This window comes from Vombatus ursinus, unplaced genomic scaffold, assembly GCF_900497805.2.
Source record: "Vombatus ursinus unplaced genomic scaffold, bare-nosed wombat genome assembly UNPS02014820.1, whole genome shotgun sequence".
NCBI classification, from domain to species: Eukaryota; Metazoa; Chordata; class Mammalia; order Diprotodontia; family Vombatidae; genus Vombatus; species Vombatus ursinus.
Genome location: NW_020954598.1, coordinates 15,157,574 through 15,180,541, shown reverse-complemented (window position 1 = coordinate 15,180,541; position 22,968 = coordinate 15,157,574). Strand labels below are relative to the sequence as shown.

The following is a 22,968-nucleotide window of genomic DNA, read 5'->3' as shown; positions in this document are numbered from 1 at the left end:
TAGTCAAACACACTACTCGCAATGAGTAGATATGGTTGAACTTTATGAACCTTTAAGGTCCTTTTAGGTCTGTCAGTCGGTCAAGCATTTTATTAAGCCAGGTCATCACTTTACACACATAACAAGAATTACAAAATGTTTCTAAGAAGTCAGTGCAAAATTTGGAGATAATACATTAACAGGAATTTTAAGAGCCCTTTAAGAAAAGGCAGAAATGTGGAAAAGAATGCAACCTAAAAACTCTAGCAATAACACCATGGATAGAAGCCCTTCTCTGCCCTTCATATATACACATACGTAGTCCAAATCAGAGGTGTCAAACTCTCAGCCCAAAAAATTCCAGAATGGGCTCAAACCACATTAAAATGTAATTGGAAAATGTCTAACTTTTAAATAAAAATGTAGGACAAATTTGTAGTTTTCTAAAGGTATTTCTATTTAAGGACGACATCAGTGGTCCAAATCATTACTTATGTTTCTCCAGGGAGGAAACTCTCATGAACCGTGAGTTCATGTAGCTTAGAGTATGTCTCCAACACACTGTGGGATATACCATTTCTCTTTCATCATTCGTCTATTATGATAGGAGGCAGAGCTGACTGAAAGTACTACATCAGAGTCACAATGCCTTCCCTTGGAAAATCTGAAAGTGTTACCTTTTTTTAAACCACAAAGGAAGTCCACTGCCATGGATTTCTGGAAATTTATAGACTCTATGCATATATTATATTTTTCAAAGCTTATCTACTTATTTACTTAAAGGATACATTATATATAAACATAAACTTATAAATTTATCTGTGTTTATATAACAATAATAGCTAGCATTTATATAGTGCTTTAAGGTTTGCATTATTAACTCATTTGATCCTCAAAACAGCCCTATGAAGTAGGTGCTATTACTATTCTCATTTTACGGATGAGGAAACTGAGACTTAGAAAGATTTAGTGACTTACCCAGGGATCAAACAGGTAGCAAATGGCTAAGATAGGATTTGAACTCAGGTCTTCTTGACTCCCAAGTCCAGTTATTTATCCACTATAGCACCCAGCTGCTTCTAATACAATAAAATTTTAATTAAATATTATGTATAAAATAAGTAAGGTCCCCTTTACTCATGATAACTTTACAAATATTTGCAGAGAGATAACTTCTCCCCTTAAGTCTTCTATTTTTCCAAGCTGAATGGAGGGCAGGATATATATCTATATTCTCTACTAATATCCTGCCCTGATGACTAATTGTGGCATCAGGACATTAAAACCACAGTGTCAGGAACATTGTAAGCATTTTAAAAATGCCTTCTTCCCTTACTTCCTTAAAGGTATGTCAATGTAGCCTAAGCTCTGGCAAAGTTGTTTACACCAGAATGGTTTCAAATATTGACCCTGGGATGTAATTGCATGCCTGTCATAAGACCTGGTCAGCTGGTTTGGAAAATTCATTACAGGGGCAGCTAGGTGGCACAGTGGATACAGCACCGGCTCTGAAGTCAGGAGGACCTGAGTTCAAATATGACCTCACACCAAACACGTGACACTTACTAACTGTGTGACCCTGGGCAAGTCACTTAACCCCAATTGCCTAAAAAATTTAAAAAAGAAAAGAAAAGAAAATTCATTACTACAAGTTTGGCTACACCAGGTGATGACTTTAAAAAATTATTTTTTTTGGCCACAACAACTCATGCAGATCTTCACATAAGATATAAAGGTGTTGCTGTTTTTGCTAAAAGGGAATTTCCACAAAAATAAAATCACTATTGCTTTGAAGTATTGAATTAAGTCTTATAGAATGCCTTGGAGACAAATTTGTTTCATGTGTGTATGTATGTTATGCTTATAAAAAAAGAATAAAAACCACTATATAAATATACACAAAATTTTAACTATGCTATGTTTAGTATGTATAACTATATATGACTATATATAATATATATGACTATATATATAAATATATCTGAAGATAATTAGGAAAAAAGGAAAAGAACTTACATGTTCTAAAATATTTACAGTGGCTCCCTTTATAGTGGCAAAGAACTGGAAATTGTGGGGATGCCTGTCAATTGGGGATTATGGCTGAACAAATTGTAGTATGTGATTGTGATGGAATACTACTGTGCTATAAGAAATAATGAACTTGATGATCTTATATATATATGTATAAATGTATATGACTATATATAAATACATATAATATATATGACTATATATAATATATAGTCATATATAGAGACTATATATGTAGACTATTACAAGACGAAATTCTTTCCATTTATCTAGACTAGTCCTGAAATGATTAATCCTGTCTACCTCTCTGAAACCCTTCTACTTAGCATGACCGACTAGATTCTACACCCCACTGGTATAGTCTTTGAGAACTAAGTACAATAAAAACTCCAATTTATATAGCATGTTATGGCTAACAAAGCAGTTTACATACAGTTATACTCAGTAGATTCCACCACAACTCTGTGAGGTAGGTGTTACTGTAATCCCCTTTTTACAAACAAAGGAACACGTGGAGAGAGATTAAATGCTTTGCCCTGGGTCACAAAGCTAGTTCCTATTGGAGATGGGATGAGGTTGACAAATAAGAAGGAAAAGACAATTCTAGACATCACAAAATGCCTGTGCTAGAAGGAATCTCAGAGATCATCAACTCTAATTATGTTTCTTTTACAGAAGAGAAAAGTGAGGCCCAGAAAAGAGAGGTAACTGTAGGCATTCAAATATTTAGTGTTGGGCCAACTCCAATAATAGCAAATCACATTTTCATTGAACCTGAAGGTTTAGAAAATCACTTTTCTCACAACTTTGTAAAGTAGGTAATCTAGTAAATTATCATTCCCATTTTACAGACAAGAAAAGCAGGGCATGGAAGAGCTAAATGACCTGCTTGAGGTTTACCCAGCCAGTAAGTTTCAAAATCCTTATTAGAATTCAAGTCTCTGGATCCTAAGCCTTTCTATTACACTGCTGTATCTCTCAGTGAACCTACCGTAAGTTAAGGTCTTACTGACTAATGAAGTCATATTATCATGTGTCATTAAGTTGCAACTGGGAAGGGAGATAAGAAGAAAAAAGGTGTTAAATAAAACCACAATTAAAAAAAAAATCACTAGTTTTATGTCCAGATTACCCAGACAAAATATTGTTTCTATGAAAACAAACTTGATTATTTTCTGTTAACATGTTATATTATAAATTGAACATGTTATAACCTGTCAGGTAGAATGTATATATGTGTTTGTGTATATATCTCTATCTCTAGTTATTAATCTACGTATGTACACACACGTACAGAGTATTAAAAGACTTTAGAGCTAGAAGAGAAATTACCAGTCATCTCTAGAATCATTCTCCCTCTCTGTTTTACAGATGAGGTGAAATGACCTCTATGTGAAGGTCATATGAGTTAAGTGGCTGATTTGGGGACAGAAAGGCATTATTATCTGAATGTTAATTGGAACTGAAATAGGGGTGGTCAGGGTAGCTCTCTGATCTACTGGAATGGGACATATGCTCTGATCCCTTTATGGGGGCCAGGAGGATGACCACTTGGGTCTAAATTAAAGGAAAAAGAACAATTAGAAATTAATTTTCAGATCTTTTCCTACCTTATTTCCCATCACTTTTCATATTTAGTTGAAAATTAGAGGTAGAACTATAATAAATAATAAAACCTCTTCTTTAATAGTTTGTGGTCTGGCCAGGAGAGGATTTAATGTAAAGCCTAAAGTCTAGTCTGGAAAGATTGCCAGTGCTACTTCTGGAACAAATACGTGCATAATTGTTAGAGCAACACCCATAATTTGAAAATGGTAATATTTGTTTGTATAGTTCAACTCTTCTAAGTCATAATGTAGTATAACAGTAATAAATACATAGGTTTATATGCTATGACACTTTTTCTTTTTTAATTTAATTTTATTTTAAATTTATGGAATAAAACAATACAATAAAAAAGATGATTGCACAAGACACTGCAAATCTATTATGTACAACTTGCTATTTCTTTTAAATATATAATAAAATTATCATGTACATTTCTTTTTTTCTTCCCTCCCATCTAATGGTAGATGACTACAATTAGACACAAATATGTACATATATATATGCATGTGTATGTGTGTGTGTGTGTGTGTGTGTGTGTGTGTAAAATCATTCTATACATTCTTCTATTTATCAGTTCTTTCTCTGGATGCAGACAGCATCTTCCTTCATATGTCCTTTGCAGTTAATTTGGGTATTTATAATAGTCAAAATGATTTAGTCTTTCAAAGTTGTTCCTAAAACAATATTGCTGTTACTGTATGTAACATTCTCTTGGTTCTGCTCATTTTACTCTTCATTATTTCCTGCAAGTCTATCCATGTTTTTCTAAGATCATCAAGTCCATTATTTCTTATAGCACAGTAGTATTCCATCACAATCACATACTACAATTTGTTCAGCCATAATCCCCAATTGACAGGCATCCCCACAATTTCCAGTTCTTTGCCACTATAAAGGGAGCCACTATAAATATTTTAGAACATGTAAGTTCTTTTCCTTTTTTCCTAATTATCTTCAGAAACAGAAGAAGTAATGGTATTGCTGGGGTCAAAGGGTAGTTTAATAACTCCTTGGGCATAATTCCAGATTGCTCTTCAAAATGGTTGGATCAATTCATAATTCCACCAACAATGAATCAGTGTCCCAATTTTTCCATATCCACTCTGACATTTGTTGCTTTTGCCTTCAATCGTTTTAGCTAATCTGATAGGTATAAAATGATATCTCAATGTTGTTTTAATTTACATTTCTCTAATCCATAATGATTTAATCTCTGACACTTTTCAAGAAAGAAAGTGAAGGAAATAAGCACTTATTAAGTGCCTACTAAATGCAGTAAGTACTTTCACAAATATTATCTCATTTGATTAACAGAATAACCCTGTGAGATAGGCGCTATTCTTATCTCCATTTTACAGTTAAGGAAACTTAGGCAGGAAGAGGTTAAGTGATTTGTACAAAGTCACACAACTAGTAAGCTTCTCAGACTGGATTTGAACTCAGGTCTTCCTGACTCCAGACTCAGTGCTGTCCAGACACTGTAATAACAAATAACACCATGTTCACTATGCTTTCAAACTTTTCATCTTACTTGCCTTCACAACACTCTTTCCTATGGTAGGTGTGCCCGTTCAACAGATATGAGGCAGGCTCTCAAGATCTCATGGTTGCTTGATGTAATTAATAAAATTAGTATTTGTCCACCAATGTTCCACTCTATTTCAATGTAGCCCATGGAGCACCGACTCAAAGTAAGGCTTGAAAGTTTCAGTACCCAAGGTTATGAAGCCTCAAATCCAAGGCTGTTAACCCTCTAACATCCACAGACACTGTATTTCCTTTCTTTTCTTCTCTCTTTTCTTTTTTTGGTAGACTCAAAAGAAATGATTATTCACAATAAATGAACTTCCTGACATTTAACATTTCTTCACAAAGTCTTACTCATTTTATCTATCAAAATTAGCCTTTAAATGGGTCAGAATTATAATATGAGCAAGACATTAAGATTTATGTATTCCAGGGTTGTTGTGAGGATCAAATAAATATAAAATAAAAAAGTAAAGTCCTCAGCACAGAGCCTGGCACATAGTAAGGAAATGCTATATAAGTACGGCTCACAATAGGAAAGAAAAAATGGAGAAGTAATTAAATAACAAAATACCTTTAAAATAGATTAGGTTTTTCAAGCATTAGTTTTTCATTCTCATAAGTAGAAATTTTTTAGATAATCACTCTATGCTTTAATGAAGTTATATTCTTTTAGAAAGCAAAAAACTAAAGAACATGCTGCTTTGCTATGGTTTTTCCTCCCTTTTTGCTGTCTGGGATAAGTGTTGTAAAAGGAATTATCAAAGACATACATTGAGACACTTCCTAGCTGTCTGTCCCTGAGCAAGTCACTTAACTCCAACTGCCTCACATAAATAAATAAATGAATGAACGAATAAACAAACAAACAAATAAATAAAATTAAAAAGATGTACATGGAAAGAAGATTAGACTGGTCATATGGCAAGATTAAGGGCTGACCAATAGACAGCTTGAGTGCTCTGCTTGGCATATGAGGACCACAGGGGACTTTCAGGAAGCGCTCTCACACAATGGGCAGACCTATGACAAACTGATGGAAGGTTGTGGCCATGAGTGACACATGATGGGCAAATACAGATGGGTTTAAAGTTTGAGGGAATATCCACATTTTTGAGATCACAGATCCATCTGAGTATTTTCATGATACATTTACCAATTTCTGTTAATGCACTCATGCAAACATCAAAAAGGCTTTGAGAATTGGTCTTACTAAATATTAGCTCAGAACAAGGGAAGAAAGCTATCACTTTTGCTTGTTGCCCTCCAGTTAAACTTCAAGAAAATACAGAATTGAGAGAAAATGAATCCACTACTCACACCTCATTGGTTCCCCCGAATTGGCAATTAAAACAAAAAACCAACTACTGTTGATCCTCATTCTATATAACATTTTTTATTTTACTTCTCAAAATACTGATCTAAATGGTTGACTTTCTATATGCAGGTCTATTCTTCAAAAGTTTTCTAAATATTTAACAGGAAAGGCTGACATTAGAGCCCCTCTTTCTCCCTAACATTAAGTAGCAAAGACAGAAAAGCCAGGAATTGGTTTGTCAGTCTTGTCTTCAGTACCGAGCCCTGGCCCTTCTCACATACGTCAATGCTTTCAGGCTCTGTGATTTCAACAGTGCCAGACTGCCCAACAATAATGCAGATTAACCCTTCTGCCCTCCCCTTCCCGCCACTCCTTACCTTAGAAAATGATCACTGTGAAATGCTAGGACTAAAAAAAAATCATTATTCTGCAACCATCATGCCTGTGGCATTTTCTGAAATTAGTTGAGCCTGTCTGGTTTGCCTGGGTGACATGTAGGCAGTCACCAAGTACATTAATGAAGCCCTTTCCAACAAGGTGGGATCTACCAGAGTTTGAAATCTCCTAGCATTGCCTCAAAAAATGCAGTTTTAACCCCAAGGCATAATGAGACTTTGGAACTGGACTTCAGTGTAACTTTTGACCCTTTTTCTTTTCTTCTCCTGGAAAAATGCCTCCAGTTCATTGGATCACCAAATAGCTCAGTGACAGTTTTTTTCAACAATTTCACTTTTGAATTTTTAGATCCCTTGACAACCTGTTGACACCTAACTCTGTCAATGTCCCTATTAAAACACACAGTGCCTAGGGCTAACTAAACTCAACATTCCAGACCTTGCCAGAGCACTGTGATTATAATATCAGGCATATTCTACAAACTCAAACCAAGACTAACACAGTTTTTGTAGTACTCATATCACACTGTTCACTCAGAGTAAACCTGTGCTAAGTCAGTCACATTGGGGGGTGCTTCCCATTCACCTCAAACATACAGGTCTTTTCAACATCAACTTATGCCAGGCTGATTATCCACCCTTCAATATACGGGGAAGAGATCAGAGCAGAATCCAGAGTAATGGAATTCCAGGACATCGTTCTATACATACCGGAGTCCAATGGCTCTTTAAACTAGACTTTGGTAGCAAATTGTATGAAATAAATAGAAAATGTCAGCCTCACTCAGTTATATGTGTATTCAAAAGTGAGAAAGAGCTGTGGATAAAAATAAATAAATAAAAGTGTTGCATTGTATACCAGAGATTTTTAAAATTTCTTTTCAGTTCTAAATTAGTTTGGATTTTAAGAAAAGGCAGGCAGGCAGGAAGGCAGGCAGGGAAGTAGGGAGGGAGGCAAGGATAAAGAGAGAAGGGGAAAAAGGGGGAGAGGGAGGAAGGAAGTGAAAGAAGGAAGAAAGGAGAGAAGGAAGTAAGCATGGAAGGAGGGAGGAAAAGAAGGAGGAAGGAATGAAGGGAGGGAAGAAGAGAGGGAGGGAAGGAAGCAAGGGAGGAGGAAGGGGGAGGAAAGGAAGGAAACAAGAAAGGAGGACGGTAAAATACTTCCTATGTGCCAGGCATTGTGCTGAGCACTTTGCAAATATTATCTCATTTGATCTTCATTACAACCCTGGGGGGTAAGGGTTATAATTATGTTATAATTATGTCCATTTTACAATTGAAGAAACTGATTTGCCCAGAGTCACACAGCTTGTAAGTGTCCGAAGCAGGATTTGAACTCAGGTCTTCCTGACTCCAGCCCAGCTTTCTATCCATTAAGGCACTTAGCTGCTACCTCCAGACATGTAAAGGATCCTATTTTCACTAAATTTCTGATTTAATACATGATTAATTAGCAAAATGTGGATACCGTGATAAAGCAAAGTCCTGCAGAGTCAGAACAGAAACACGACAAAAGAAGTAAGAATTTTTTACCCCAAATTAAGGGCCAACACAGTGTTCCTTATGATCTCTTTTCATCTTTAAATAAAACAAGCTCAACAGAATAAGCTACTATTCCATTTCTTGCGGTGTTTACAGGTTGCATGCAATGGTTACAGGTAGTACTTAGTTAAAACCAACCAAGGCAGGCAACGTTGATTTTGCAGAGTGCTGAATGGATAGAGGCATTACCTGATTTTACAATTGGCTTGCTTTTTGCAACCTTACCTAACACAGAAAACCTAATACAACACTGGGCTTCTCTTGGAAGATTGCACAATGTTGCCTCCTCCTGTTCTTGCCTGACCAGATCCTGGAGGTACTTAGCTCAAACAGTAAGAATGTTTCCCTCAGTACACAAAAAGTACAAGTACGCCAAAAGGATATGGCCCACAGCAAGAAGGGTTACTAGCCTGCTCAGTTTTATGGGGTGATCGTGCTTCAAAGCATCAGTGTTACATCATCTTAGAGGTCAAAAGGGTCTCAGAGATCAGCTGGTGCAATCTCTTCTTGGTATAGAGGAGGCATCAGAGAAGCCACAGTGCGACTCCAGACACACTAGTAATGAGAGACAGATTTAGAGAGGAACTAAAACCCACATCTGCACTCACCCACCCCAGGGTCCTTTCTGTTGTACTCCATTACTTTCCAATTATAAATTTATTGAAGGACTCAGACAATGAATATGGACTAAGCATATAACGTGTAGCACATCTCTTGCTGCTTATTATAAATTATGGCTTGCATCATTCACATGTCCTGCATGTCTGTAGTAGTTTTTTGTTTGTTTGTTTGTTTTTTACTGATAGAAAAGAGAATAGATTTGCACGTGCAGTAAATACTTAATACTTCTAAACAAACACTATGAACTGGAAAACCCAACTGAATCAACAAAAACAAAAGTCAAAAAAAAAACTCGTCCAAGACTTAGGAATGCCTATTTTTCTTCCTTTCTCCACCATGTTTTGCAATTAGCTCTGCTTTTCAGTCCTTTGATAAAGCAGCATTTAGTGTAGTGGTTGGCCCATAGTCAGTGCTGAATAAATACTTATTGACCAGCTGACTAATTTGTGACTTCCTCACTGTCCTAATACAGGTGTGTTTTTCTTCCACATCTGGGAAGAAAGTTTGCATGAGTTTCCTCCTTCTCCACTTCCTACCCTCACCCATCATCAGCTTATGTTCTACCCTCTAGTGAGGGGCCTCTCTCTCAGAGACTCTAGGTGGACTGGTTTTCTCTGACCAACCCCCGCTGGTCAAAGTTTTCCCAGCTTGGTTAGGAATGATGAGAGCTTATATTCTGCTGGCCTAATATTTAAGAGGCTGAAGTCAACTGTATACTAAGATGAGTCAATGGAAAAAAACTTTATTGGATGGACTTTGGTTAGGTATAAAAATCAAAATAGAAGAGAACAGGAAATTTACCTTACTGGTTAAGCCACGTGACAATTTTGACTAGTTTCTCTGAAAAGGTTGTGGTTTGCTGCAAAATAACAGGTCAAAAGGCCAAGGCCAAGGTCACAATGGTGTTGCCTGAAAGGCTCAGATTTTAATAGGTAATCAGTATTTTGCAATTTCATCTTCTATGAGTTTTGACAACAAGTGTTTGTCTTCTGGCAGGTTTTACTGAATTAAGCAGATTGCCTAACAAGGAGAGGCATAAAGAAAAAAAAAACCCACTTGACTTTGTTCAATAACTGCTCAAGTTGAATAAATGAATCAACATTCCTTGATTTGTTATCACTGCTTTTGAAAAGAGGATTGCTATGCCAACACAGGCACCCTCCCTAAGCAATAACTGTTTTGATGAGAGCAGGGCTGTGTCCAAAAAATGTGTGTGGGGTGGAGATGGTATGAGAAAGCAATGCTAATTCCATGCATACCATTCCTAGAGTACCATTAGGTTAGATAAGCAGTACCTAAAGTATTTCTACTCATAAATATTTCTCTTACACATTCTAACAAGTTCTTCAAATTCACAGGATTTCACTATTTAACTTAAATACCTTTAGCCTGATTAATACATAGCTGAAAGTTGCTGAGCAATTGGGAAAAAGAAGTATTGGTTTATGGTGCAGATTGAGGAGTACCCCATAAAGCTCAAGACCCCATCTACAATGTCACAAGACTTTTCCATACTCATCTCATACTAGTTCCTCAGCATCTACTCTACAGTCTAGCAAAATCTGATGACTCTAAGGCAGCCAAATACATCTTATACTTTCCTACTTCCTTGCTTGGAATACCCTGCCCTCTCTACCACCCAACCTTTAACCATCCAGTACTACCTTTCAATATACAGCTCAAATGCTGCTCACCTCCCTCCCTGCTCTACCCAGACAAAAAATCTGCTCCCTCAAGACTCACGGAATTATATCTGCATAACTCTTGAACTCACTTAGATTCTAGTTTATATAATAGTTGTAAGCTTCCTTATTTCTCCTATTAGACTGTAAGCTCTTTGCAGCCAACAACTGGGATCTCATGTTAAATGTACACAGCAAAGCCCTTTAACAAATGGGTAGAGTTGGTTGATCACTGAAGAACAGAAACTTTGAATAGTGAGAAAGTAGAATAAAGTCACCGGGATGTCTGGGGAAGGGAAGAATGGAAAAGACAGGCAAGTGTTGGAAAGATAAGGGTAGATGGTTGGATAGACAGAAAAGACAAACTGTCTACTCCACAGTTTTTACTAGGACCAGTGGTAGTTATGGTAGTCAGTGAACTATTGAACAATCTCAATATCAAAAATATCGATTTTTATTCCACATATATAGGGAACTAAGAAATGATAAAGCATCAGAAGTCTGACCTGCAAGTCCCCAAGCGACTAGAGATTTTTTTGTTTAATAGGTAATCAAAAGCCTTCACTATTTTCTTACTCCTGTCACCTCAGTATGGAACACAGGTGACCTCAGGCTTTAGGAGACCACAGCCAAGAATTGTAAACCACATGCAGAGTATGTTCCCTCCTATGGTTAACGGGCTAGAAACTCTGCAAGCATCAAAATATCAAAGTTAGAAGAGACTTCAAAACTGATGGACTGATTCAACGGCTATCTAGTCTTGAAATGTCCCTGAACAAGAATCATTCTACAAAAAGGGGTCAAATGGGATACTCAGGAACATCTACAAAAGATCATAGTACTTAATACAGAAAAGGATATTAAGAGTTTATCTAGTACTACGCCCTAATTTTACAGACAGGCAAACCAAGGCTCAGAAAGGCCAAGCAGCTTATCCACGGTCACACAATAAGTATTAGAGCAAAGACTCAAAATCCAGATCTTGGGACTTCACATTCAATTATTTTTTTTCTCTATATTACTGAAGGTATAAGCTGTTATCATAATAATCATAACTTAGCTAAATCCCAATGAGATGGGCTCTGGGAAAAAGTATGAGAGAGTTACAAATGGTGGGGACAAAGGTAGATACTGAAGTGAGGGGGGTCCTTGACCAGATTTCACAAGGCGATATATCCTACATCTATAGTTATAGCTATAGCTATAGAAGTATATAGTATGATGAATATATAGTATGATGAGAAGCATAGGGCAAAGCAGAGCAAACCAGTGAGAGAAGACTTAAAATGAATTCCAAAGGTACAAGGGATCTCACACTAAGGGAGGATAAGAAGGGGAGGGGATGCGAAATGTAAGCAAATCGACATAAGTAGCTGGCTAACTATTATCAGGAATCTGTGAGGATTTCCCTCTCTCCTTTTCCACTTTCCCTGTATGTGACTGGTTATGCCAAGTGGTCTAAAATCTCGTCAAGGAGTCTTTGTGCCTAAAACCCTGATCTCCATCTTAAATTCATGAATCTTATATTGTAATTTTTCCCACTGGCTATCAGAGATCTTATTATTGGAGAGAGTTCTGGAAGATAATAAAACTCCAAACTAAAAATACCACAGAAATTACATTATAAATGGTGGTGGCAAGGTATGTTAGTAGTACTAGTACCATAGTTCAGCTACATTGTGGGTTAAAGGGGTTTCTTAATATAGCTACTATTTGTGAGGGGGAAAAAACCTATTTTTCCACAGATAAACATGTTCTGAATTAAAATTACTAACTTTCGAACATAATTTTGAAAGATAATCTATTCATGAATTAGGTACTTTTCTTAATTAAACCCTAACATAGTGACATTGGAAGGCTGACGGAGAAAACTAGAAATATGTTTATTAAGGCTACTACCATAATGGAAGACAGAAAGACTTACAAAGTGTAACAGTACAAAAGAGAATCTGGATAGAATATGATAGCAATTCTTTAATTTTTAAAAAATTTTTTTAAGGCAATTGGAGTTAAGTGACTTGCCCAAGGTCACACAGCTAGTAAGTGTCAAGTGTTTAGTCTAAGGCCGGATTTTAACTCAGGTCTTCCTGACTTCAGGGCCAGTGCTCTATCCACGGTGCCACCTACCTGTCCCTTATAACAGCAATTCTTTTAGGTGATGGTGGTCTATTTTAATTCAGTTCATATGGTTTATTTCCTGAATCCTACAAGACTAAATAAATCTCTTTGCTATTTGTATATGTAGGCATACCCTGAGAAACACACATAAGTAGAGATAGAGAAAGAAATATCTAGGTTTTTATAAAAAAAAGGTAAGTAAAGTCTAATTAATTAATTAATTAGAGAAACAGCTTGAAGTATGATTACTATGGGTTTATTTCCCTTATAACTGTTTGCAGAATCAAGGGCATATGATTCATATAAAACAACTGCATGGGGGCCATTGTGAAGCAAAGGAGACTAGTGGAAAAAAGCATTAGATTTAGCATCTGCAAAGCTGAGCTCTTCTTCTATCTATGAACTATGACTGAGTCTCAGTCATTTAACCTTATCTGTAAAATGGGGATAATACTGCTCACAATTCCTACCTCCTGGGGCTGTAGTGAGGAAAGTGTTTTGTAAACCTTAAAATACTAAAGAACTATGTCTCTCCCTTTTCCTCCACCTCCTCCAGAATTAAATCTCCACCCCCACTACACAATAGTATACAGTAAAACACTGTTTTGTGTAGGCCCTGGGACTCAGACATAGTTCACAAATTGTACTGCCTGAACGGATATCACTTATGCTTAATCTAAAACCAAAAATAACTCCCATTTCTTATCCAACAGGAAGTTGCTGCCTGAATCTTTCTCTACTGTGAACTTGGGACCTAATTTCTTATCTTCATCTCTTATGATATGATACCCTGGTGTTGCTAAGAAAAAAATAAAACAACTAAAAATAATATTAAAATATCTCAGAAAGAGGATCTAGATTTCCTAAAGAACCACATTTCTCAAATTAAAAACAACTTTAAATCTAAAAATCAATTTACTGTTGATCAACAATAAGAAAGAGCTGATAAGACTTTACTACATTAAGTGGTAAGGAAAAATATTTTTACAGTAGTCAAAATACTTTTTCCTTTCTCCTATAATTTTTTTTTTAGTTTGGACCTAAGATTTCATTGGTATAAGTCACTCCTAATGAAGACATTCCCTCTATCAATTCAGAATGGCAGTTATTTTGCAATTTAATCTAGGAGAGTGTTGGTGATATGCTGCCTTAGGAAGGTAAGAATTGAGACAGGACTTTCTGACTCCGAGACTGACTTACCATTTATTAAGGTATACTAACACTCTTCATCAAAAGAGAAGCAAAGCAATTCATAACCATGATTTAAAACCTTTAAATGTTTTCCAGTGAAATGTAAATGATGAAAGGAAGTTTTTTCAGCAATATATTAGACTCACTTCTGAAAACTTGACATATTAAGTTTTGTATTGTTTTTTTAAATACAGTTCCATTATAGTGACTGTCATAACAACGGGTTCTACCTATACCAAAGCCATAGGTATGTCCATTGACAGACAGATGGCTCAAATAAAAGCCCTTTGTTAATCTGGTCAGAAGTGACTCTCCACAACCAGTAGCCTTCTCCTCTTTATCTTCCCTTTATTTACTTCAACAGCTATCTGATAACAAAAAGACCAGACTGCGTGCTTCTTTTTCTTGAGATGTGGAATGATGAGATCTAGGAACTCATAGTTCTTTTTTCCTGCCATTGAGAAGTGACCAAACTTCCGCTTCCCGAATCCACCACACTCTCCCTCACCATTCTCTTCTCCCCTCCACCACATCTGGAACACCCATAAAAACAGCTAAGCACATAATGCAGCAGAGCAGACCTGACCCTAACGTCCTGCTTTTCCTCCCCATATCCCTTCCCATTGCCAATTTGATCACAACAAACCCTGTCCCAGGACTGGGGTGTGAGAAGGAATAAGACCAGATGTATGGAGACAGCTGAATTCCTTAATATTGGTTGTCTAATTTTGGCAGGAGAAAAAGAGGTTTTTAAGATGTGATAACTTTTGGAATAAGGGAAAATATGAAACCTAAGACCACAATGATGGCGAGCCATTCCTGAAACCCAGTACACTACCATGATGTACACCTGTGACCTCTCTCAATAACTTCAGGCCCTCTTTGTACATAACTGGTGGCTTACCAGTCCATTCCAATCCTCTCCCACCCCACTCCACTAATATCACTGCAGATATGGAAAGAGGAAATGTAGGTCCAAGAGCTAGTTAAAATTTTTCTCCATTTCACAGCCTGTCATGGCAATATCATACCTTGTGGTCTTCTGACAATGAGCCTATCCATACTTACCTAAGCTATGTGGCAACTTCTTTACCATATGGGAGGGGAAAGGAAAGGGTGAAAAATCTTCACATAAAAAGAATAAAAAAGAGATAATCTACATAAAACATTTGGCAAACTTTATATTACTATACAAATGCTCTTATTATTATTAAAATTCATAGTTTCTTTTATACCCTAAGCCTTTACAATGTGGTAAAATCTATCAGAAATTAAACTTTTCTGGCATAGCTTTTGAAAACCCAGAGTCATCTCCATACTATTGGCATCAATGTAGGACTTTTAAGAGTATTTAACATAGGTGGTGCAATGGATAGAGCACTGGCCCTGAAGTCAGGAGGACCTGAGCTCAGATCAAACCACTTGACACTTACTAGCTGTGTGACCCTGGGCAAGTCACTTAAGCTCAACTGTCTTAAAATTAAAAAAAAAAAGGAGTATTAATAAGCAGAGCTTCATACTCCAAATAAGTATTTTATTTCAAAGTAGTTAGAATGCATGAGAGGATGCTTATCTTAATAAGACTTCCATTGCTGTGGGGGTTGGGAGGAGAACAGAAAGGACAGGCATAAGCATTTATTAAGCACTTACTATGCACCAGGCACTGTGCTAAGCACTTTACAACTATTCTTTTCCAAAGTTTCAGATTCACTTTTTTAGCCAAATGGTAAAATTGGTCTCACTGTAATATAATTATATATTATATATAAATATGTCTGAATTTTTACTCAAAAAATGTTACTACTCCACTTGAACACTCATATTTTTCAATAGGAATGGCTCCAAATAACTTTGGAGTGTTCCTCAAAACCAAAATTCCCCTCAAAGGATATAAAAATTTCTCAGTACTGAGGACATTCAAAATAAGTTACCACAGGCGGCAACATAGAGTCAAAGAATTTTATGATTCAACCTCCTATTATGTCAGGTTTTCTATAACAATCCTGGCACATGCTCACACAGCTTCAGAATGAATAGTTTTGATGCTATGAAAATCATTTCATATTCTAGACAACCACTATTCATTTTTAGATGCTGAACTGAAGTCTGCCTGCTTATAACATGTCCACGTTCTCTCCTATTAAGTCTACTCACTTTTCTACATGTTACTCTTTCATATATAAAAATGACATCTATTGTGTACCTCAGTTAAGTGTTCTCTTCTCCAGGTTAAAATTTTTTTTTATATATAATACACATATTATGTGAATTTATTTACAGAGCATCATTTAATGTATCCATGCCTGTATCTATATACCAGCTTTTCTATAACTCATTGTACTACTTCTTGTACCCTCCCCACCCCAATGTCAGTAATCTTAGTTAGGAAATGAAGTATTTGTTTAACAGCTTTTATACACAATGCAGAAATGGAGGAACTGATAGTGCCCGAAACCACAAATGGCTTTTTAGTGGATAACTGGTAATTACCACTTTTAAGGGTTCATATTACTTCTCTTTCAAGAGAAAAATAAATAAACAAATATCCATTATTATTTTACCCACTGTTAAGGGAAATACAAGAATTTCTAACTTCTGTTCTCAAGTAATATAATAGGTAAATGCAAAGAAAAGATTTATATCTGATAGTAGAGGATTTTTTTTTAATTTGCCTAACTTTTTGGACTTTCTGAACATCACAATGAATAATAAAACTGTAAAGACCCATTGTGAAGATCTGACATAAAGGTTATAAAGGCATTGTCCACACTCTCTAGTTTGGGATTCATAAAAACACATTTCTCACTAAATCAAAGCTTAATAGCCATTATGTACATAGCTTGCCTGAAAAGGAGAGAATTAAATATTTTGTTTCCTAACCTCCTAATCCCATAGTGTTCTAGTGCAGAGTAGGTGGTATTATTCACAAAAAGTTAAACAATTTACTATGGGCAAGCTACCGGTCGATAATCTTTAGATATGTGGGAAATATTTTATATAGTATAGCAACTCAAAAGCTCTGATATAGAAGAAAAAAATCAGAAAAATATCAATAGACAACAATATGTTTAGAACATTAGACACTGGCAGTTGTAAGTCAAGGGAAACTTCTAGACAATTTACTAAGGCTTGATGAAAAATTAAATTTCTTAGAGCAGTCTATTAAGCTCCAGAATTTATGCCTTAATCTTCTTATTAAAACACATTTTAATAACTTTATTATTACTGCTATTCCACACAGACATTTAAACCTGAATGGCCAAATCATCACCGGGTTTGTGATGCCAGGATTTTTACATAATTACTCTATAAATCCCACATTTGTTCAAAGCTGAAAGGCTTGAGAAATTTGATCCCAAAGTGAAACAAATAATTTCTAGACATAGTGAAAAGAGATATCAATCTAAACTTAAGTCAAAACAATCATTAGAAACAAAAATATAACCAAGGTCAATGAAGAAGAGTCTTCTTTTTTAGAACCTGATTCTTCCTATTTCACCCAGACTGGAAGCCACTTCTAGACTGGATCCTATTGTTCACTTGCATGGAAGCTTTGACTTTAGCAAAGTTGGTTGATGGGGGGTGTGCACCTTTGCCCAAGAGCCACAGCATATTGGTGCAAGATTGGCACAAACACCTGATAGGCTTTAGCTCTACTGCAGTCTCAGAACTCTTGAGCTCAAACAATCCACCACCTTCCAGCTACTCAGTAATAGGGATTATAGGCATATACCACCACCCCCAGCAAATGAATGATCTTCAAAGTAAGACAAAACCTAAACATTTTAAAGAGCTAAAGTTCTTACCATGTCCTGTTTTGTACAAATTGGTTGGGCCACTCATGAGTTGCTCTGATGGACTGATCTGAGGATAATGTGAAGAAGTTTTCACTGAAAGAGAAAGAACAATAAATGACTTTAATAATTCTGCTTATCAAAAATGGAAAAACCAATGTGTACAAAGCCATGTGACTCTTGCTAGAGATTTTCTTACCATATGGTGTCTCTGGTGACACAGGAAAACCTGGAGTAGGAGGGACTGATTCATTTCCATTTTTGGTTGGTGAGAATATTCCCCCATCTATCACATCAAGCTCTTGCGGATAACTGGTTACCATTGTCTGCAAAAGGATTTACACAGGCAGAAAAATAAAATGGGGTTTAATTGGCAGAGGGCATTAGCTACCTCACTTCTAATATAGACTACTAGATTCAGATGAAGATTAGAAGGACTACAATCCAATTCTAGATTCATGACTCTAGAAGTTAATTAACTTCATTGTACTTCATATTATCTTTTCACTAACTGCAAATTAGAATTTCATATATATGTATATATAGAAATATATATATGTATGAAGATGCATATATGAAATATGTGGGAACACACACATATTTACTCCCTTAATGTGTGAAGAAAAATTATGTTTCTCATCTCAATTATAGTTATTTTCTAAGAGGAACAGCTGTTACAGGAATGAATAAATGAAAATGGACTTTTTAAGCACTTACTACATGCAAAGCAATATGCAAACTGCTATGGATAGAAATATAAGCAAGCCAGTCAGTTTCTACCTCCCATAAAGCTTGCATTCAATAGTAATAGAAAACATCTAGAGAACAAGGGAAAGGCAGGGGCATCTTAGTTTGGAGCTCTCTAGGTATGAGTGAATAAATAAATGAATGAATGAATGAAGAACCATTCATTAAGTCCTTGCAGTTACCCAGCATTGTGCTAAGAGCTGGGGATAAAAATACCAAAGCAAAGATTGCTCCTGCCCCCAATCAACTTTCATTCTAAGGAAGGAAGCAATAAATAAAGGGAGTGATAGGCAGGAAGGTGCACTTTGTGCAGGAGGACAAGTGGGAGGAAGAATAAGGCCTTAGGGGGAGTAGACTGACATAGCCCTTCTGGGAATGATAGCAAAGTTGATTTGATCATGGTTCCGGGTTCCAGAATTGAAGGACGGAGGGAGGAGAAACAAAGAACATATAGGCTGGCTATGAAGCAGATCTCTTGAGAGCAGAGAATTAATTTGATGAACTCTCCTTCTCTACATCAGTCCTCTCTTTTCTGGTGGTTGGGTTATGACTCAGGGATAGTCTGAGTGGTTTAGGATAATGTGAACAGGAAATGGTGATAGAGAAAAAAGGACGAAACTTCTTGGCCTAGTACAGGGGTGGGGAACCTGTGGTCTTGAGGCACATATGGCCTTCTAGGTCCTTGGGTGCTGCCTTTTGACCAAGTCCAAGTTTTATAGAACAAATCCTTTTATTAAGGGGATTTGTTGTGTGAAGTTTGGATTCAGTCAAAGGGCTACACTTGAGGACCTAGAGGGCCACATGTGGCTTCCAGGCCACAGGTTCCCCCCCTCTGGCCTAGCACAAAGGAACAATCATAATTAGAAGAGTAGAAGCCCAGTTTATTATGATAGAGTATGTCTGTTTCTGAAGGAAGTATAATAAGAGATCTGGATAAATATCTCTTCCAAACACAATAAAATAGCTTTTCAGAGTCTCATTACCTGGGTAGCATACATTCTAACTGTTGGCAGCACACGAACTGCTCATATCACTGAGGAAAGATATGCATGTTGGACTAATCTGTAAGCTGCTTAAAGTGTTATATATAGAATATGCAAAATGTCTGAGAGGTCATGACTATGTCATGTCAGGCCCAGGTATATGTTTGACAAGACTCCAGGAAGCTAGGTGGTACAACAGCTAGAGCTCCTGTCCTGCAGTCAGAAAGAACTGAGTTCAAATCCTTTCTCAGAAATCTGCTAGTTGTGTGACCCTGGGCAAATCATTTAACTTCTGTTTGCCTCAGTTTACTTAACTGTAAAATAGAGATAACAATAGCACCTCTCAGGGTTGTTGTGAGGATCAAATAAGATATATCTAGAAGAGTTTAGCAAAGTGCCTGGCATATAGTAGGTGCTATATAAATGGTTATTCCTCTCTTCTTCCCTTCCCAATACATAAATCCTTTCCCATTCCCCATGTGAGAGATTGTGACAGAGCTATGTGGTAAGTTGGTTGAATGAGAAGCCATGTCTAAACACAGATCCTCCATCACTTCAAAAAATGGTAAGAAATGTGCCAAATAAATTCAGTAACAACAAAAAGAGACAGAAAATCATTTATCACAAGGAAATCCTCACAGAGAAATCAGCAGAGAGCCTGAAAAAAAAATTCTCAACAACAGAAAGATTTGCCAATATAATGAAAAAATACTATGGGATAAAGGAAGGCAATACAAAAAACCCAGAAGAAGTATACTTAAACAAAAGTAAGATACCCGAAAAAGTCATAATAGAACATCGACAATCATCTTCAGTGAGTATCAGAAGATCAATAAAACAAAACAAAATAAAAACCTCAAAGAACAAATTGGGATAGAAATTAAGTCATAAATTAGTTCTTTCAAAAAAACTGAAAATGTCAGAGAAAGAATAGGTTAGAAAATGACAGAGAACTTCTATAAAATGATAAATTTTTCAGAAATGTAGACAAGCATATTTAGAGTTCAAAAATGAAAATATGGGAAAAAAAGAATACTAGAAGTTATTATTCTCTGCGTAATCAAAAGTCAAGTTAAACTTCCAAGAGAGATATAAACATAGGGTGGAAATTAAATCTTTTTTAACTTTAGAAATCTAGGTCTGCATGAGAATGAAGTTGAACTGGATTAGGTGTTTTTAAAGTGCTTTGAAATCTTTTAAGGAAAGGTATAATAAAAATACCAAGTCATATCTACCTCTTTGGTTTCCCCTGAAGCAATGAAGGATCCCAGAGTTGGAACTGGATCCATATTAGTAGCTTTTACCCATCCACATCCAGTAAATGATGGCTGCCCAGGATTGTCGTTGTCATACTGGCCAAGGCTTAATTTCCTGATTCTCCCTCCAGATGGATCATCTCCTAGAGAGCATACATTATGGGAAAGAAGATGAATACAAAATAAATCTATCAGTTTAGCTGAGTCTTTATGCAAGTATTTTCCCCTAAAAATCCCCTAGCTAAAAAAAATAATTTTTTTTCTGAAATTGACTATTTCATTTCTTTGCAAAATTAGTTGTACAAAAATGTAGCATGCATATTGAATGGATTTTGTAAAGTAATTCAGCCTAACGGCTTACTTGAAATCACAGTTCTATAATCTTTAGAAATGATGATTATAAATATTCAAATTCACTATAAAGGACATATGAAGAAAGATGTTATCTCTATCCAGAGAAAGAACTGATAAATAGAAGTATATAGAGAATTTATTTACACACATATATAATATACACATACACATATGTATAATACCTATTTGTGTCTAATGGTAACCATCTCTAGGGTGGAGGATGGAAGGAGGGAAGAACAAAAAGGGAGAAGAAAGAAATTTACATTATAACTTAATTTTATATTTAAAAGGAACAGCAAATTGTACATAATAGATTTACAGTTTCATGTGCAATCATCTTTATTATACTAAGTTATGGAAATGTTTGTTCTATTCTATAAAATAAAAACTAAATAGTTTTTTTTTAAAGAAATGAATGAGTATAGTTATATGTACACAAGTAGGTCTGCATGTTTTGTGACAGGAAAATAAGCAAGTATTAATCAAACTGAAACATTCACCGCACATCTCGGAATATTCTTGCTAGAATTCTCATATAAAATTATCGTGCATCAATCAAAAAGTTAACTGAGGAAATGTTCTATAAACAGTATCCTGCTATGTCTCACAACCAGGACTAGAATTCTTAGAAATCATAAAGGTTTTTTTTAGAGGAGAAGACAGTAAGTGGAGCTGGCCCAGTGGTTTGAGCACTGAACCCAGAGTCAAGAAGACCTGAATTCAAATCCGACTGTGTGACTTTGGGCGAGTCATTTAACCCCTGTCTACTTTGGCTTCCTCACTTATAAAAAGGGGGATAATAATAGTACTTATCTCAGAGAGTTGTGAAGATCAAAGGAAATATTTGTAAAGTGCTTTGCAAACCCTAAAAGACTATATAAATGCTAGCTACTAGCTACGTAGTAATAATAATAATGATAACAACTCATTTATAAAGTAGCTTGTGGCTCATAAAGACAATTTCCCCATAACAGATGTGGAAAGCTAGATCACAGGCTCAGAGACCTACCATTAGAAGGAAAGTCATATGATAAAAATAAACTTCATTTAAGGGAAAAGAAAACGAGGCGCAGCTAGGAGGTACAGTGCATAGAACACTGACCCTGGAGTCAGGAGGACCTGAGTTCAAATCCGGCCTCAGACACATAACACTCACTAGCTGTGTGACTCTGGGCAAGTCACTTAACCTCAATTGCCTCACAAAAATAAAAGAAGAAAAAGAAAAAGAAAATGATGCTAAACAAGGCTGTGAGATATCACATAAGTAAGATAGCAGAACCAGGATTCAAACCCAGATCCTCTTACTTTGCATTGCCACTGAAGCACACCAGTGATTAGCATGTCTAATTTACAAATATGGAAACTGAGACTATAGAGGTAGGGAGTTGAATTGAGGGCTCTGACCAAAAGAGAGTTCTCCTTTGACTGAAGCAGAATATATCTCAATATAACTAAGAGAGTTGGGTCAAAGAGTCTTTTTCAGGCTTATGACTTTATGACTTATCACAGTTGCCACATTCTGTTGAAATTATACCTACTTAAGTTTTAACTACTGAAATAATTAAATAGTTTGAACAACCCCTTTGCCTTAATATTTTGGTTTCTCTAAATATTTTTGTATGGTATCACAACTGCTGAAGCTTAAAGTAAGATCATACAAATATCCCAAATAAATTGAGGCCCAATGCACAAGAGCTGGATTTTATCTCCTATATTCTAAAGATTTACTCTCATCAAAGTTTAGGGCATCTTCAACAAGTGAAACTTACAAAATGGCTAAATGTCTGGGCAATGGGTTAAGCACTAGCTAGGTAGAAAATGG

At 36.1% G+C, this 22,968-nt stretch overlaps 1 protein-coding gene across 4 annotated transcripts in view; it reads right to left on the bottom strand.

The window, feature by feature from the left end:
• The window catches only part of TNS3 (tensin 3), a 511,123-nt gene that overhangs the window by 68,133 nt on the left and 420,022 nt on the right, over positions 1 to 22,968 (bottom strand). For all 4 annotated transcript variants that reach the window (XM_027836865.1, XM_027836867.1, XM_027836868.1 and 1 more), the window contains 3 exons: positions 20,772 to 20,935; positions 18,006 to 18,132; positions 17,819 to 17,902 (listed from right to left, as the gene is read on the bottom strand). In XM_027836865.1, coding sequence (XP_027692666.1) covers positions 17,819 to 17,902; positions 18,006 to 18,132; positions 20,772 to 20,935 — 375 coding nt within the window. The remainder of the gene's footprint in view (positions 1 to 17,818; positions 17,903 to 18,005; positions 18,133 to 20,771; positions 20,936 to 22,968) is intronic.